Genomic DNA, 16,446 nt, shown 5'->3' on the forward strand with positions numbered 1-16,446 from the left:
ACTGAACTGCTTGTGTTGTGTGGATCCAATGCCTGACAGAGAAGAAAAATCTTGTGTTTTCCTGCTTTTGAAGGACAAGAGAGGTTTGGAAAAGGCATCTACAAGTGTTGTCAAAATATATGAGGAGACTGAAAAATGTTTGCAGCATTTGTTAATGTCTACATATGATAACATTCCAACATCAGGTTCTATTTCCTCTGATTTTATCTACTGTACTTTGCAGTCTCTCACATGTGAATTTGTTTCCAACATTTAACGATCACGTGTTTGATATTGATGTTATCATTAACCATTCACAAGTTGTGTCTGAATAATTTGCTAAGATAAGACTACACCATCTTGGTAAACAGTTTAAGTGGAAATTAACAGGACAAAAGATAAGGAGAGAATTATCAAAACTAATTCTTTCATAAGCACCAGTAGCATTAAAGTTAATATTGACACAGATATGCTAAATGTCAAAATTATATAAAATTAATCTTGAGACATACTGTAAGTGTTGCAAATTAATAAAGTTGACCTTGATATACATAAGTGTTCAAATTAGATACTTAATCTTGAGACACATACTGTATGCATTTAAAATCAGTACAGTTAATCTTGGGACAAGTGATGTAGGTCAACCAGTTATTATTAAATATTCCAGTTCATTAACAATTTTTATAACATTTGTATCCTCTTTAAAACACATTTGTATTAGAAAGGATACTTTTAAATTTTCATTTATAGAGATTAATGTTTTCAAGTATTGTAATAAAAAAAAAGCATTGTCTCATTATCAAATCATCATTAAGCCAAAGTAAAGAACTTTTACACAATCCTTGTGGACCAATAATTCAAAACACAAATGTGTACCCTGCTACAGCACCAAAACATGTAATACTTTCTTTCATGCCACATAGTGGAATGCTTTCAGACTTATAGACTTATACTGTCTGAAACTGGATTTTGATATCTGTGGCAAGCAGAGCACAGATAGCCCTTTGTGTAGTTTTATGCATTGTGACAAAACAATTACTATCACAAAATGAACATTTAAGGCTCATTCCATTACATCATACATTTAGATCTAGATTTATCATAGACCCTAGCTTTATTCACTAAACTTGTAAAATCTGGTATTTATTAACTGGAATGTCACTGAATTGCTATTTACTACTACCATATTTTGTATACAAGTTTAATTTATTAATTTAATTTAAACTTAAAACATATACAATTCAATGTCTCATTTCTAAATGCTAAATTGTTTATCGTGGCAGTAAACATTCTTTCAGTTCATTTATGTTTAGACAAGACAGAATTAAAATTGTTTTTATGCAAAATAAAACTACAATCTTCATACACAAAATGAATGATAAAATTCAACAACAATAAAAAGAACAATTTAAAAAATAAAACAAAAAGTGTGATTCTGTATTCTATGGCTTTTTTGTTCTTTAATGGCACCACCTTTTCTTAAATCTATGGGATGTAGCAACCAATCCATATATATAGATTAGTGGTTTCGACTTCCCTTGGACATCTCCCCTAAGTTTGTACCTGGTTAGACAACATTAAATGTTATAGTTATTAATTTCTAAAAATAAATTATGGGGTTTTACTTCCTTGGGTCACTTCACTAAAAGTACAATTGCTTATACAACATTACAGAATATGATTACTAATTTCTGGAACAGAAATGAATGGGGTCTTATACAATGTTAAAGAATATTGTTATACAGTTATAAATTAGAAACAAAACATAGTGTAAAAAACAGTAAATGTTTTTAGAGGTTAGGATGCAAAATGTGATGATGCCTTAAGATGTAGACATGCTCACTCTAATAAATTATGCTCTGCAATCCTCTAGGATGCAGAAAATGCAATTGTTCAAATGAATGGGCAGTGGCTGGGAACAAGGGCTATTAGGACAAACTGGGCTACACGAAAACCTGCCAACGACAGGCCAAATGAGGGTAGGCATTCTCTTATTGGTAGGGTCATTATTTATGTACTTAATAATTTTTATGTTTGATGTCTAGTTAACAAGGTATTCATTTATTGTGTATAGTTATCTAATTATAAGGAGTCAGCTGCTAATCTTGCATATTGATTTTTGTGTGATACTGAATATTAAAGTGCTTTTTACATAATATTTTTCCGTAGGGTGATAAGTGCCTGAAAATAAGAGTTAAGTAACTGAACAATAGTAATTTAGTGTACACTACATAGTTTTTGAACAGGAAGAAAATAAGGATATTGTGTGCTAAAGCAGGATGTTTCTTCCATTTCAATGGACTTTTGTATGCACAGATTTAAAGAGTTTTTTCTTGTATTTAAGTAAATCATGGTTAAAATGTTTATCCAGTCTGTAACCTCAGCATAAATAGCTACTACACGTGAAATAGTGCCAATAGAATTACAGTTACTTTCTGACTCTGGATAAAACCACTTGTAAATTTTTATGAGTATCTGTTGTTGTTGATGTATTTCTGCTAGAGTCTAGTGCCAATAGAATTACAGTTACTTTCTGACTTGGGATAAAACCACTTGTAAATTTTTATGAGTATGTTGTTGTTGATGTATTTCTGCTAGAGTCTAGTGCCAATAGAATTACAGTTACTTTCTGACTTGGGATAAAACCACTTGTAAATTTTTATAAGTATGTTGTTGTTGATGTATTTCTGCAAGAGTCTAGTGCCAATAGAATTACAGTTACTTTCTAACTCCGAATAAAACCACTTGTAAATTTTTATGAGTATTTGTTGTTGTTGATGTATTTCTGTTAGACTCTTGAGTTACATCATTTAAACAAAAAATGAATGAAGTTTTGAAGCATTACCTGGGGTATTTTATCTCGATGCATTATATTTATTTATTTTATTTTATAAGATTCACATAGGAGAAGGTGGGAATGGTAAAAAAGCTACTCATCACTAGATAATTATGCATATTTTACTATTTTCAGTCCTATGTTCTTAACTTTTCACAATCTTTACCTAGCTAAAGTTGTGCCCAAGTTATATTAATAGTAGGCATTGCTGTATTGTATATGGGGCACCAGTAAAATGTGTTCAAAAATATTTTGTGGTTTGAAATTATAATATGTGGGTAACCTACTTCGTATGAAGTGAGATAATTTTATAATTTTTACCTTTTACTTTAGTAAGTAAATATAGCCCTAAAATTCCATTTGGATTAAAAACAACAAATGAAAAGCATGATGAATGTGAAAATATTTTTCATTCTTTGAATTTCAAGAAGCCTGGTATATAAAGATCAGAAAGAATGTTGGCTTTATTTACACTGCATTAAAGTATCAAGTATCAACTGTGGCTGGTTTATTACAACAACTGATATTTTAAATGACATGGATTGTGTTTAAAATATGGTTAAAAATAGTTTCATTATTTTCATTTTAAAGTAATTACTAAATATTTTATTTATTTAGATGTATTTAGCTAGCTTTAAACAGACAATTTTGCATGTATTGTCCGTATAAGCTATTAATAAGATTGTTCATAGTCATGTACAGATATGTATTCTCATCTAAGAGTAAGAAAGTGCAAATTTAGAAACACATTTTACCTTCATCTTTATGTCTATCATTTTAACTTTCATCTTTTCCATTCATTTACCAATAAGTTCATTTAGTTATGCATTAACTTGTGAAGTGCAAAGTGTCGACATTTGTAGTTTTTAGGAATAATGCACCTCTGTTAAATAAAGCTTGACATAGTGTGAATTATCAATCAGCCCATCTAGCTTCATATTAATTGGTGAAGTGGAAACTATCAGTTGTGGTAGTTTCTTGGAGTAATGAGCTTGTCTTGTTGAATGCTCCCTGATGTATTATTGTAAGTTATATATATCTTCAACTTATCTACCTGCACATTAACTGGTGAAGTGCAAAGTGCCAACTTTTGTAGATTCTTAGAGTAATGAGCTCGTCTTACCAAACACTGCCTGACATAGTGCAAGTTATCACCTTCACATTAATTGGAAGTGGCAACTTTAGTAGTTTGTTAAAGTAATGAACTTGCATTATGAAATACATTCATTAATGTATTGCATAGTATATACTTTTAAAGGATATTTGATAATTAGCACCTTTTGTTAAAATTCATTAATGTATTTTACAGTGTAGATTTTGGTATGATATATGATAATTATCTGTTTTCACCAGACATTCAATAATGTGTTGCATAATGTATACTTTGGTAGGATATCTGATAATTAGCTCCTTTCATTAGGCTATTCAATAACTAGCTTTTTACATGTTAGCTGATGTATAATTACAAAATCATTCAAGAGACCTTTGTGAAAAATGAATTAAAATATTAAAAGTAATATACTGTGTATAAAATAGAAAGAACTTGAGCTAACTGTAGTCCTTAACTTGTAGACATTGCCATAGATTCTTGTGTTTGGCATTCCCTTTGTCCCACCAAGATAATCTACAGCTAACCTTGATTTTCCTTATAGTGAGCTGTTCTTTTGATCATTTCTCTGGAATCATACATTCCATTACCATTTTCTCTAGCTTTTCTCCTTTTGCAATGATAGGTACTCAGTGACTATCACTTTTTGGGTCTTGATTCCTGCAGGTGACACTTGCTGTAGGAATGGCTTGATCTTCCTGTGCTCCTGCAGTGTATATTCCAAGTCTTTCTAATTCTTGTTCAGTATGTAGAGCTTCTTAGTGGCTACAAATTTTCAAAAAATTCCATACTGCAATTTTAATTTGGTATCCCAAGTGCAATTCTGTATATCTGAAACACCTCGTCTTTGCATGTTTGATAATGCCTCTTTATAGTTAACAGGTAGTGTTAGTCCTTATGTATTATTCAGTAGCCAGTTGGTCAAGCACATGGGACTATACACATTGATTAAAATAATCTGATGTTTGATAATCAATCACATGTTTAAGTTGTTGTTTAAAGAATAATTTTTTGGAATTTCTTTATTAAACCAACTCACCACAGAGTATGAATTAAGAAAACATTATTACATAAAGAGGTATTTGAAATATACATGTCATTCATTAATTTTGTTTTAATTCTTCCAGGACACACTAAGCCTCTAACCTTTGATGAAATTTACAATCAGTCCAGCCCCAACAACTGTACTGTCTACTGTGGTGGTATCAACCAAGGACTTACTGGTCAGTGGGTTAAGTTTAAAACAGTGCAGTAGAAGTTAGGCTTAACTGGAATGACTGGTACAGTTTTGTAGTGGTCAGTTTTTTGTGTTTTTTTTCCACTGATGTACAGAAATAAATGAACAATTATTAAGTTTGTTTTGAAAAAAGAAGTGTTTTGGTTAATGAAATATGACCATTTTACATTTGAAAATTTAATCAATGAAGAAATTATGTATTTATCACTTAGGTATGATTGTTTTAATTAATTAAGGTAAACAATTAGAACTTAAAATACTTAGTTAGTACCAGTTTAAAACAAGATACCCCACTGAGCCAAAAAATACATCAAACACTGACTTATTTAATGTTGATTGAAGATTCTGCATAGGAAATCAGTGATACAAAAACAGTTTTTAGCAGTAAAAAATTATTTTCTAAAATAATGATGTTTTGATCCATGATAAGTTTTTTTTTTCAGGTTGCCATTATTGGCAAACAATACATGGCAAGTTTAAACTACAAAAACATCTTATTACATTGTAGCATGTTATATTCAGGTAAACTGAGTTAATATTAGAGTTATTGGATAGGTATACTGAAAAACTGGAGATTGAGTCAAGATGTCAATCACAAAGTAATGCAAACTTTTGTAGTAACTGAATTTTGAAAAAATGAGATTGGACAAGAAATAACATGCAAAATGAACAATCTTTATTATAAAACTAAACATAAACACTGTGTGTATATATGTTTTTTCTTATATGGGACTTTGCTTGAACTGGATTCTCTCAGCTGCTTCTCCTTTGATATCATGTTCTAGACTATTTAAATATAAAGTTTCTTAGTTTGCAAGAATCATTACATTTACCCAAAGGAACTAACTATTCATATGACTAGTCATTCTCACTGCAACGTAAGTAAGGCCATAACCTCAAGGTATAACAACTAATGATCTTTGAAGAATAACGGTGTTAACACTTTGCACAAAATGCAGTATTGCAGTAATTTCTACACATGCAATAAAGAAACAAAGGGAGCTAAAAATAAATCATCTTAATAACTTTCTGGACATATCTGGAACAAAGAGTAAATTAAGAATAAATACTAAATTATTACAAGGAGACAGAAATGCATAGAATATTCATATAGCATAGCATAGTAGCACATCAGTTGTGTTACCATTATTATCAACTACTACATGGCAAGTTTAAATTATGATGTATTGACTCATAGTTATGTGTTATTGTCAACTCACCATTATGGTAAAAAACTACTGATATGTAAAATTAATAACATAATTTATAGGTGGCATTAAAATATCAAATATGAAATTAAAGCCATTTTTCCAATCAAAATACAAAAATTATAGTACCTTTGTAAAAGTATGTAAAGGATTGTTTCCAAAAATGGAAAAAGGTGAATAGGGCCACTGTGTTTGATTCAGTAAATAAGCCATATTTCAGCAAAATAGAAAGGTATCAGGTTCTTATTTAATATTCTAGTATGTCAATATTGCTAATTTTAGTTCACAATTTGTGCAAAACTATAGACTTAGTATTTTGACATCACAAACATCTAATTTTAAATAGTGCTGCATTCAACATACCATGTGACTCACTAAAATCTATAGTTAGATGTATTCTGTTAATATGTACTATTAAGTTAAGAAATTAACTCATATATAATATTAAAATTTGAATTGTAAACCTACAATCTGATTCTAAACTTGTTGACATAAATTCATAAAATAAAGAGTTCCTTAAAATTTTGAATGCAAGTCAACAAACATGATGACATGGCTTTTGAGCCATGACTCATTGTGAAAAGGTTAATTTAAAAGAAGAGAATAGGGACTGTAAACTTTTGAAAAACATTTAACTGAATGTGTACGTACATATGTTCTCTAACTTTATTCTCTGTAAGTGGACCTAAAAACCTTAAGAAACAAGATAGTTAAAATTGTCAATTTAACAAGAGTACAGAAACAAGTTAAGTCAAAATGCAAATATTATATTTTCAAGCCTGCAACGTGGGACTCTGTGAAAGATAAACATACTAGGCTAGAAATACGAAAATAAGGTAGACAACTATTTACAGCACAATCTGTTTTTTCCTTTTTCTTTTTTTTTTTTAAGAGTCCCAAGTTTAGGCTTGAAAATATAATATTTGTTTTTTGATTCAACTTGTTCTTGTACTATTTTGACCATCTATATTTTCCCTTTTTAAATTAACAGTTTTTTTAATTATATTGTTTCTCAAGTTTTTATGTCCATTTATGGGAAATAAATTTTAAGCTACATATGTGTATGTCCATTCAGTTGAATATTAGGATTTTTTTTTTCCACCCAACCATTATTTACTGAGTCAGGTGGTGCCCGAGGTTTTATGTAAACATTTGTTTAACAAGTATAGAGTACAAAGGTATACCAATGAGGAATTATGTTCTGCATATCTCTATCAAGTTTCATTAAAATCTGATCATTTTTGACTAAGCTATAGAGCAAAAATAGTATGAAAAGTAGTTTCCATATTAACAGATAGGGATTTTTGGAATTTTTTTACTTTGATGTGACCTTTATCTTTAACTTTGACCATCCAGAAATTTATCACTTCTTATTTAGGTCATATTCCAAATTATGCCAAGTCTATTTAGCTGTTTTTAAGAAATCATGCTGACAAACATGCACAGGTGAAAACATACCCTCCATCCAACTTAGGTGGCAGAGTTATGAAAAATAATCAACTTTTTAAACAGATCATGGACATTTGCTCCATTTTGAGTAGTATGTCTATGCAGGTTGTGATGCAAAATACCCAGCAGTTATGCTGTAAACTTGTGGAATAAATATATGAATAATAAATTATACTAAAATATGCACTCACCATTTCAGCAAAGTGTGAAAATCAGTGGAATAAATCACCACTCACAAGAGTAGAGAAATCTTCTATGGTAATCATTTACTGTTAGAAATCTCACTGAAATAGTCACAGAAAAACATGTGGAGACAAAGTAAAACAGTGAAATTGAGAAATGATGAAACTTAGATGTGGTATTTTCCAAGTAATGCACTATAAGTTGTACAAATTATATTCCACTTAATTCACTCTAAGTTGAACAAATCATTTTCATTAATGAGCTTGAAGTACTTAAAAAATTTCATCAGGGAAAAAAATAGTGATACATTCAACACTACAATCATTACTGTTGTCGAGGTTTCAGTAAAATATTTATAACCATTTTTTCTGTAGCAGCTTGTAAAATTATAATCAATAAAAATATGGCTGGAGCTACTGTTATTCTATGAAAACAGATTCCAATTAATATAACAGTGCTTAAATGGCTTCTACATTTTTGTGATGCTTGAACAGCTTCAAAGAACTTATGTTGGTAGCAAAGAACAACTTCTTTACTTTCATAGCATTCTAGATAAATCACAATTTTATGTATTTAGTTTCTTCTGGTTAGTAGTAGTCAGTCCTCCCCCCTCTCCCTTCATTACCACCATTGGCTGAGCAGTATGTGTGTGGACTCATCATTGCTAAAAATTGGGTTTTGATACTTTTGGTGGGTATAGTACAGATAGTCCTTTGTGTAGCTTTGTGCTCAAATACAAACAAACAGTAGAAGGTTTCTTCTTGTTTTTTCAATCAAATTAAATCTGGTCATCAAAAAGTTGTTTGCAATTGTATAAAATAAATTAGAGATTTAATCTATCCTTCACTTCATTCTGTATAGTAGGATCATTTTCTTCATAGTTATTAAAAATAAATCATGGTTTTAATCTAGTAATCAATCTTTTATGGTTAGCAGAAAAGGAGAAACTTTTTATCATGGCTATTCAAAGCAAACCAAGGTTTAATCCATTATTCACATTGTTATGATCAGTAGAATCTTTTTCATATTTATTTAAAATAAACTAAGAGTTAATCTATTTAGTTTATTAAAGTATTTTTTTTCATAAGTAATCCACTTGGAGAGTGGAATATGCTTGATTCATTACCATATGAAGTAAACTTGGATTACACTTACTAGTCAAAGCAGGTTTTATTGATAAATAAATATGCTTATATCATTGTTTTATATATACTCTTCAAAAAAAGAAACGCAAAAGGCGAAATTTGAGACATATTGTTAACAAGTTTATTCTGGGTAGTTCTGTATAACATGTATGAAACTTTGCACATTCACTGCTGAACATCCAAAGTCTGCAAAGGCGAAGTCCATGCTCATTAGTTGATGTTCGTCACTCAGCATCAATAACGAGTATGCCCCCCGTGAGCATCAATAACTGCTTGGCACCTCCTGCCCATGGAAGCGATGAGATGACGAATCACATCCTGTAGAATGGCTGTCCACTCAGCCTGCAAAGCTGCTGCAAGCTGAGGTAGAGTCTGCGGTTGAGGTTGTCGCCGTCGCAGACGTCAGTCCAACTCGTCCCAAAGATGTTCGATGGGGTTTAAATCTAATGATCTGGAGGGTCAGGGAAGAACGTTGATGTTGTGGTGTTTCAAGAAGACACTGGTGAGTCGGGCTGTGTGAGGACGAGCGTTGTCATGCTGAAAAACGTCGTTGATGTTCACCATGATGGGTTGCACATGGGGCCTAAGAATCTCGTTGACGGTTGTGTACGGTCTGATCGGAAATCCTACGCAGCCCTGGTGTGGTTGAGGCAGTAGACGTCGCAGTGGTGGTCCTATCCCAAAGATGACGTAACTGGATGTAGCGATCTTGTGTGGGCGTGGTCACACGAGGTCTGCCAGATCGTGGACGGTCACAAGTTGATCCATGTTGTTGGTGATGATTCCATAGCCTTGTGGTGGTGCTTGGGTGGACATTCACAGCTCTGGCAACATCTGATCGAGATTTGTCTGCTTCCAAGCGACCAATGGCGTTGTTGCGTTGTGCTTCAGTCAGTCTTGGCGTAACTGTATTGCATGTCGGTGGCTTAACACTGAGCTATGGAAACCGAGAACCCGTCACTTTTATAGGGATTTTGCACATGTTGCACTTGCAGAACATGCAGATCTCTCAAACAAATTTATTGGACACGAATGCGTTTTGGCGAAAAATCCGATGTTTTCTTCCGTTTTCAAAGTGCACAACTTTTATTGTCATTTTGGTCTGACAATCAGTGCCTTAACACGTGTAACATCACATACTCTGAGCTTGTAACGTTATTACATATATTTCTCTTTAAAATAAAAAAAATATCCCTTTTGAATTTCTTTTTTTGAAGAGTATATATACACTCTATCAAAGAGGATTTATACACAAAACTACTATGTCAGATTATTCAGAAAACTAAACTAATTTTGACCAAAATGTTTTAATCTTGTCAATTATGGTCATAATGATGATACTATTTCATCTATAAGCCCAAACGTTAAACCACTTTTTAGTTAATTATTATTGTTGTAACTATAAGAAATATGACATTTTTTGTTTTTTGAAATTTCCAGATGAACTTATGCACAAAACCTTTATAACGTATGGCCCAATCCAGGAAATACGAGTATTCAAAGATAAAGGTTATGCATTTGTTAGGTAAATTATTTTTAAGAAGTTTATTTAGTGTTTTCACTCCACATATGAAGTTTATAAATCAAGCTAAAAGAAACTGAAACTTTGATTTCTTGCATGAATATGGTAGTTTTATCTTAACATCAAATGCTCCTACATCTTTATATTAAGAGCCTTTTTTTTGAGAGGTAAAATATAACTATTTCTGTTAAATGCTTCAAAGAAATATCATCTCGTATTTTGTTTTACTGAATATTTTGAAGTGTGCTTGTCTGTTGGCTAAAAAATCAGAAATCTTCATCAAACAGGTTTGCCACCAAAGAAGCAGCAACACATGCCATTGTTGGTACTCACAACTTGAAAATCAATGGTCAAATAGTCAAGTGTTCTTGGGGAAAAGAAACCAGAGACCCAGTTAATCAACAACAACAAACACAGGTGTGTTTTTTTATTGTCTTACAGAAATAGTTCGAGAACAGTACAACAGGAAAATCGTATATTACATATTTCACAAATAGGTGACTTAGGATACATCCCAACCTATTATTTTAAAGGATTAAACACTGAATACATTTTTGCACTTTATGAGAAAAGAATAGAGGTGGATAATAGTGACAACTGGTGATATGTGATTTGATTATTTGTTGTTATAGATTGGTTCTGCAGTCAGAAAATGCACACAGTTTTAACCAATGAAGTGATTATTTGGATATGTTATTCTAAATATTTATCACAGCAAAGATACTTTAAACAAGTAATTACCATGACAAATTACTGTATATTAGCAATAAGCAGTTAATTATTCTCATCTAAAGAAACTAATTTCTTCTTTTTTTTCCAACACAGTATAAGAATACATATTGAACAATTAACAATGATATTTTTCTTAATATATTAGTCAAATAACTCTGCTGTAAAGCAGTTTATGAACAAAAAACCTTATTCTGTCATACGACTAATATACAGAACATTACCCTCTATTATATTAATAAAGAGAATAATAAAAAAATACTGAATATGAACAGTCAATAAATTAATATTTTTATTTGTTGTTTGAAATAACTGCAGAGGTGGATCTGTAATGTGTTTTTTTAGTATTGTTTACTGATTGAATGTTCATCAGTAAACATTTTATTTAAAAAATTAAAGAGTATCTTGCTCACTTAAAAGATCTCTTCAGCCCTTTTACACTTTATCTTCTAAGCTACCTTATGATGTACAGAAGCAAATTATTCTTAAGTATCAAACTTAATTCATTAAAGCAGACTAGTGGTAACTCAGTTTTGTAGAGTCCAATGCCTCACTAAGTTCCAACTAGACTTTTAAATTTACAACTACGATGTGTGTTGTAATTTTTAATTATAAGGACTATAAAACATTCAGATACTGTTTGTACTAAATAAAGCCTAACTTACCATAATGATTTGGTTTGAGGCAAGAATTGGAAATAAATAAAAAACTTAATAATGTTTAAGCTTAAATTTACCCCTCATTAAGTTTCATTAAAATGATTTTCAAAATGTTGGTATGAAGAATTTCAAGGGATCCTTTGTGGATACCATTACCTTTCTTTGCACCAGATCAATAACACTGATTACAATAAGTAACAAAATTTTTACTTTTTCTTGTTCCTGGGCAGAAAGTGTTATTTCCCAAATACTTATGCCTAATGTAAATATAAAAGACCTATTTTTCTCTTCGAACTTTGTTTTTGTGACCTGGGTAATGAAATTTTCAAATGTACCCATTTTCCAGAACATTTCAGGCAGATTCAGTGCTGAGTAGCCAATAAAGAATTTTCAAGAACTTTCTAGAATGTTGTAGAACTTACAAGAATTTTCTAGAACCTTTTTAGAATTTTCTAAAACTTTCCATAGTAATATATATACAGGGGCTTACCACTCACCACTTCAGTTTAGTTCTAGCTGCCTAAGGTGTCTGTAGGTGGCCAATTTATCAAGACAAGAGCAAAAAAGTGCTCTGTGACAACATCTGTTAAAATGTGTGAAGCCTACAAGGCATATTTCAGCATGCTTGTAAGGGATCAAGGCAAACCCTGGAAATCTCATTTTACCTGTGAGCACTGCAAAAAAACTCTAGAAGGTAAGACAAACAATTTTTGTTTGTTTGAATAGTAAGATTTGATATCATACAAATTTTAGACCTTTTAAAATTTAAATATCTTTTAATATATATTTTTTTAATTTCCAATAGTATAAAAAAATATCACATATAAAATGTTTTGCATGAACCTCTTACACATTAGTTGTGGATTAAATAAATTTATTCTTCATAATAACAATTTTATTTTGCTCTTTTGCAGGATGGTACAGAGGGGAAAAGAAAGCCATGAAGTTCACTATTCCGAGAATTTGGCGTGAACCAACTGACCACTCAAGCAACTGCTACTTCTGCATGGCAGACCCTTCCAAACGTTGGGCTGGCAAGAATGCATCTGCTATCATGTACGAGGACCTTCCATCGCCCTAGTGCCTTACTACCCTGAGCTCCCTGTACCCACTCTGCCAGAGAGAAAGCAGCCATCCTCAGAAGAGAGCAGTAAATCAGAAAAGGAGGTAGACGTTGAAGATCCAGATTACAATTTCAGAGGTGCAGCTGGTGAGAGAAATCCATAATACCCCATCCAAAAAGACCTCAATGACTTGATCAGAGATTTTGGTCTTACAAAGTCGAATGCCGAGACTATATTTGAGGGCTGATACATGAAAGTGATTTACATTACAGTCGCAAATCTCAAAAAACTACTCACTTCTAAACTTTTTGTTCATTTTTGTATAACTTTAGTATAAATACATGTAAATCTTGATTCATATGTTGTTTTATTCAGACCTTATGTAAATGAAAATGTGCAAATTTGCCCGTTTTTACATAGAAAATAGGTTAATTTCTAAATTTCATTATCCAGGTCACAAAAACAAAGTTTGATGGGAATAATGGCCATTTACTGTACTTTTACAACATATGCAATTAAGAAATAACACATACTATCCAGGAACAAAATTTGTGTTGCATAGTGTTATTATCTGTAGTTGTACTGTTAATAACATCTGATAAACTTGTATGTGTTCTACAGAATGCAGTAACCCCTTACATCTACCCCTACCAACATCTAAGCTACTGGTATCCTCAAGGCTATCCTCCAGTGCAGGGTCAGTATGTACAGGGCATGAATTATCCTTATGGTCAGTACTATGGAGAGGGATATGGGTAAGTCTGTAATCTTCCATTAATCATTATTATAAAGATGTGTGTATACTATGCATTTTGGTGGCATATATTTAATACAGTGACTTTTACAAAAACATTTATATTTATTGGCATAGTCTCAAAAGGTTATGTGTTTAATACAAAACTAGGTTATCTACACTGTACATTATAAATAAAAAAATCTTCTAGTGAGAAAAATGATATTCAATCATGCATTGAGTACCCTCTGTATTAAAAGTGTTTTAGACTGTAAAATTTATTATGACAAAAATATTATGTGCAAGGTAAAATTTGCATCTTAAAAATACAATATAATATTCACGTAATTATAAAGAAATCTGTAGAAGTTTTAAACTATGGTATAGCTGGAGCATTCTTAGATTCACTCTGAATTAGACTTTGCACTTAAAATATTAACTACATTGGACAACTCTGGTAACAAAACTTGCATGTCTGAGACATATAGCTGAAACTAACACAAAAAGTAATGTTTTACTACTGAGAGTATTAAGTCTCATGCTCAGGTTTCAACAACATGATTGAAAATATTTAATCTATGATGCTGCTTGTTAGTAGTTGTAGATAATATCAAATGCTAGTTGTGTCATTAAGAATTCAAGAATTTAGTTTAAAGGAATATGAGTAACACAAAGGCATTACTAGGTACTGGTATTTTAAATTGTTAAATATATTTCATGGTGTATTTTTTTATCAAATTAGTTAAACTTTTTCTGACAGCTTGGGAATGCACATGGCTTGGCAAGGAATTCCAGGACAACCCCAGCTGGCTGCAGCAGTTGCTCAGAGCCCCATGGGACAAAGCCTACAACAGCCAAGTGTTATTGGTGCCTACCCTATGCAACAGTATCAGGCTCAGTAAATGAGAAAAAGAGGTGCCTCTTTCTGTGTTATTCACATTGTGAGGATTCTGAAGGTTGGGAGAAGTGTGTAGATGTCTCTGCACTGGCTTAGTGTTCAGTCCTTATCTGAAACAAGAATGTCTGGCCATCTGTACACTTCTCGTTTTTTACAACAATGGTAGGAACAACAAGGACAGACAGTCTTCTCAATAAAGTGTCAAGTTTTTAGTGATGTTAGACAATAGGTGCCCTGCCTTAATACTTAAAACTGTTGTTTCAGGGTTTTAACTGTGAATGAAGTACTTGAAAGTTTATGGCATTCCAACATGCTTGTCCTTCAGACTTATGTTTCTTGAAAAGACAAGATATAAACAAATTATTGTTTGATATTGAAAGTTAGTAGTTGTTTTCAGTAGCCATTGATTTATACTGTCATACAAGTTACCATTGCTAAAAGATAATATACAACTATTTTTGGAAAAGAAAAAAGTTAGAAGTTTTGTTGGCTTTGTTTGATGGCATTCTCCCTGCCATATTGAAGAAAAGTTTAGTATTTTCATACTCTATCCTGAGAGTTACTTCTTATTAATTTTCAAAATTTAAATTGAGCCAACCATACCTACCCTAAAAAGTGTGCAAGATATTTTAAATGTGTATCTAAACTTTCATATGCACAATGTACAAAGTGTTTGCTCTTTTTATAGAGCTGGTTGGCCAAGCTGGAGAAGAAAGAAGAACACTAGCTGTTAATGATGTGGTAGATATAGCTATATGAGTGGTAATTGTAGTTTAGAGGCTATATGCTTTATGGATATCTATTAAATCAGTACTGAAGGTTTTTTGTTCTTTTGTCTTTGTGTGTGTGTATCACAATAACAACTGGTGACATCAGTACTATGTAGGAAAACTGAGGTTAAGGAAAGTGTAACAAGCCAGTAAAATACCCTTTATTTCTTGAGCTCAAAGGCAATATTTATAAATAATCCAATAGGTGTAGATAGGAGTTGGATTTGTACTCTTTTTAACTGTACAAAAATTGTTTACCATCAGTAGAAAAGTTCAAATCAACTAAGGGAATGGTTACCATAATGTTTTTTATTCATGATGTTAAGATAATGGAAGATATTCCATTTTTCTGAGTGATTAAAATAGTTATTTTGTACAGAACTATCACAGGTTGGCAAGGAAAAAAATCATTACAAGAAATTTTGTTTCTTCTTAGAAAGCCAAGGTTATATAGAGAAGACTGCTTTAATACTAGTTCTGTACAGAAATCTAGTCAGATTGTACCATGAGGATGGATTAGAACTGTAAAAAAGAAATAAAAATAAAAGTGTGACATTTATATAAAAAAGAGTTTGTGAAAGTAGATGCTCAGTTGTAAATGTCTTATTAATTGTATTTTATTTCACTTTATCTAATAAACTGAAAACCTTAAATCTGTTTAAACATAAATTTAGAAGAATAAAAGTTTACAATTAAAGATTTAAGGAACCTAATCTTTATCCTATTTAGTGTTTGCTAAACATATAAATATTTACATGTTATAAGTTAACACTTAAAAGTATAAATATATATGTCACAGAGGTGTAAAGCAGAAATCTGTCTACAGAGGTGCTACTTTTGAAAAGTAAATAGCAAAGCCTTACTAAGAAGTCTAACACATGCTACCTCTAAAATATTTTGTAATTTTCTCTAAAAGTTGTTTATTT

The 16,446-nt window shown here is 31.4% G+C and overlaps 1 protein-coding gene across 17 annotated transcripts in view; it reads left to right on the forward strand.

Annotated features, from left to right (window-relative positions):
* Positions 1-16,088, forward strand: part of LOC143244712 (nucleolysin TIAR-like) — a 204,816-nt gene extending 188,728 nt beyond the window's left edge. For 13 of the 17 annotated variants that reach the window (XM_076489841.1, XM_076489840.1, XM_076489846.1 and 10 more), the window contains 6 exons: positions 1,853-1,976; positions 5,051-5,146; positions 10,586-10,670; positions 10,955-11,084; positions 13,741-13,874; positions 14,613-16,088. In XM_076489841.1, coding sequence (XP_076345956.1) covers positions 1,853-1,976; positions 5,051-5,146; positions 10,586-10,670; positions 10,955-11,084; positions 13,741-13,874; positions 14,613-14,754 — 711 coding nt within the window. In that variant the 3' untranslated portion in view covers positions 14,755-16,088. Of the gene's footprint in view, positions 1-1,852; positions 1,977-5,050; positions 5,147-10,585; positions 10,671-10,954; positions 11,085-12,969; positions 13,257-13,740; positions 13,875-14,612 lie in introns of those variants that run through there. The other 4 variants (XM_076489842.1, XM_076489844.1, XM_076489849.1 and 1 more) reach the window with 2 other exon arrangements.
* The last annotated feature ends 358 nt before the right edge of the window (positions 16,089-16,446 follow it).

Source organism: Tachypleus tridentatus, chromosome 2 (assembly GCF_004210375.1).
Source record: "Tachypleus tridentatus isolate NWPU-2018 chromosome 2, ASM421037v1, whole genome shotgun sequence".
Taxonomy (NCBI): domain Eukaryota; kingdom Metazoa; phylum Arthropoda; class Merostomata; order Xiphosura; family Limulidae; genus Tachypleus; species Tachypleus tridentatus.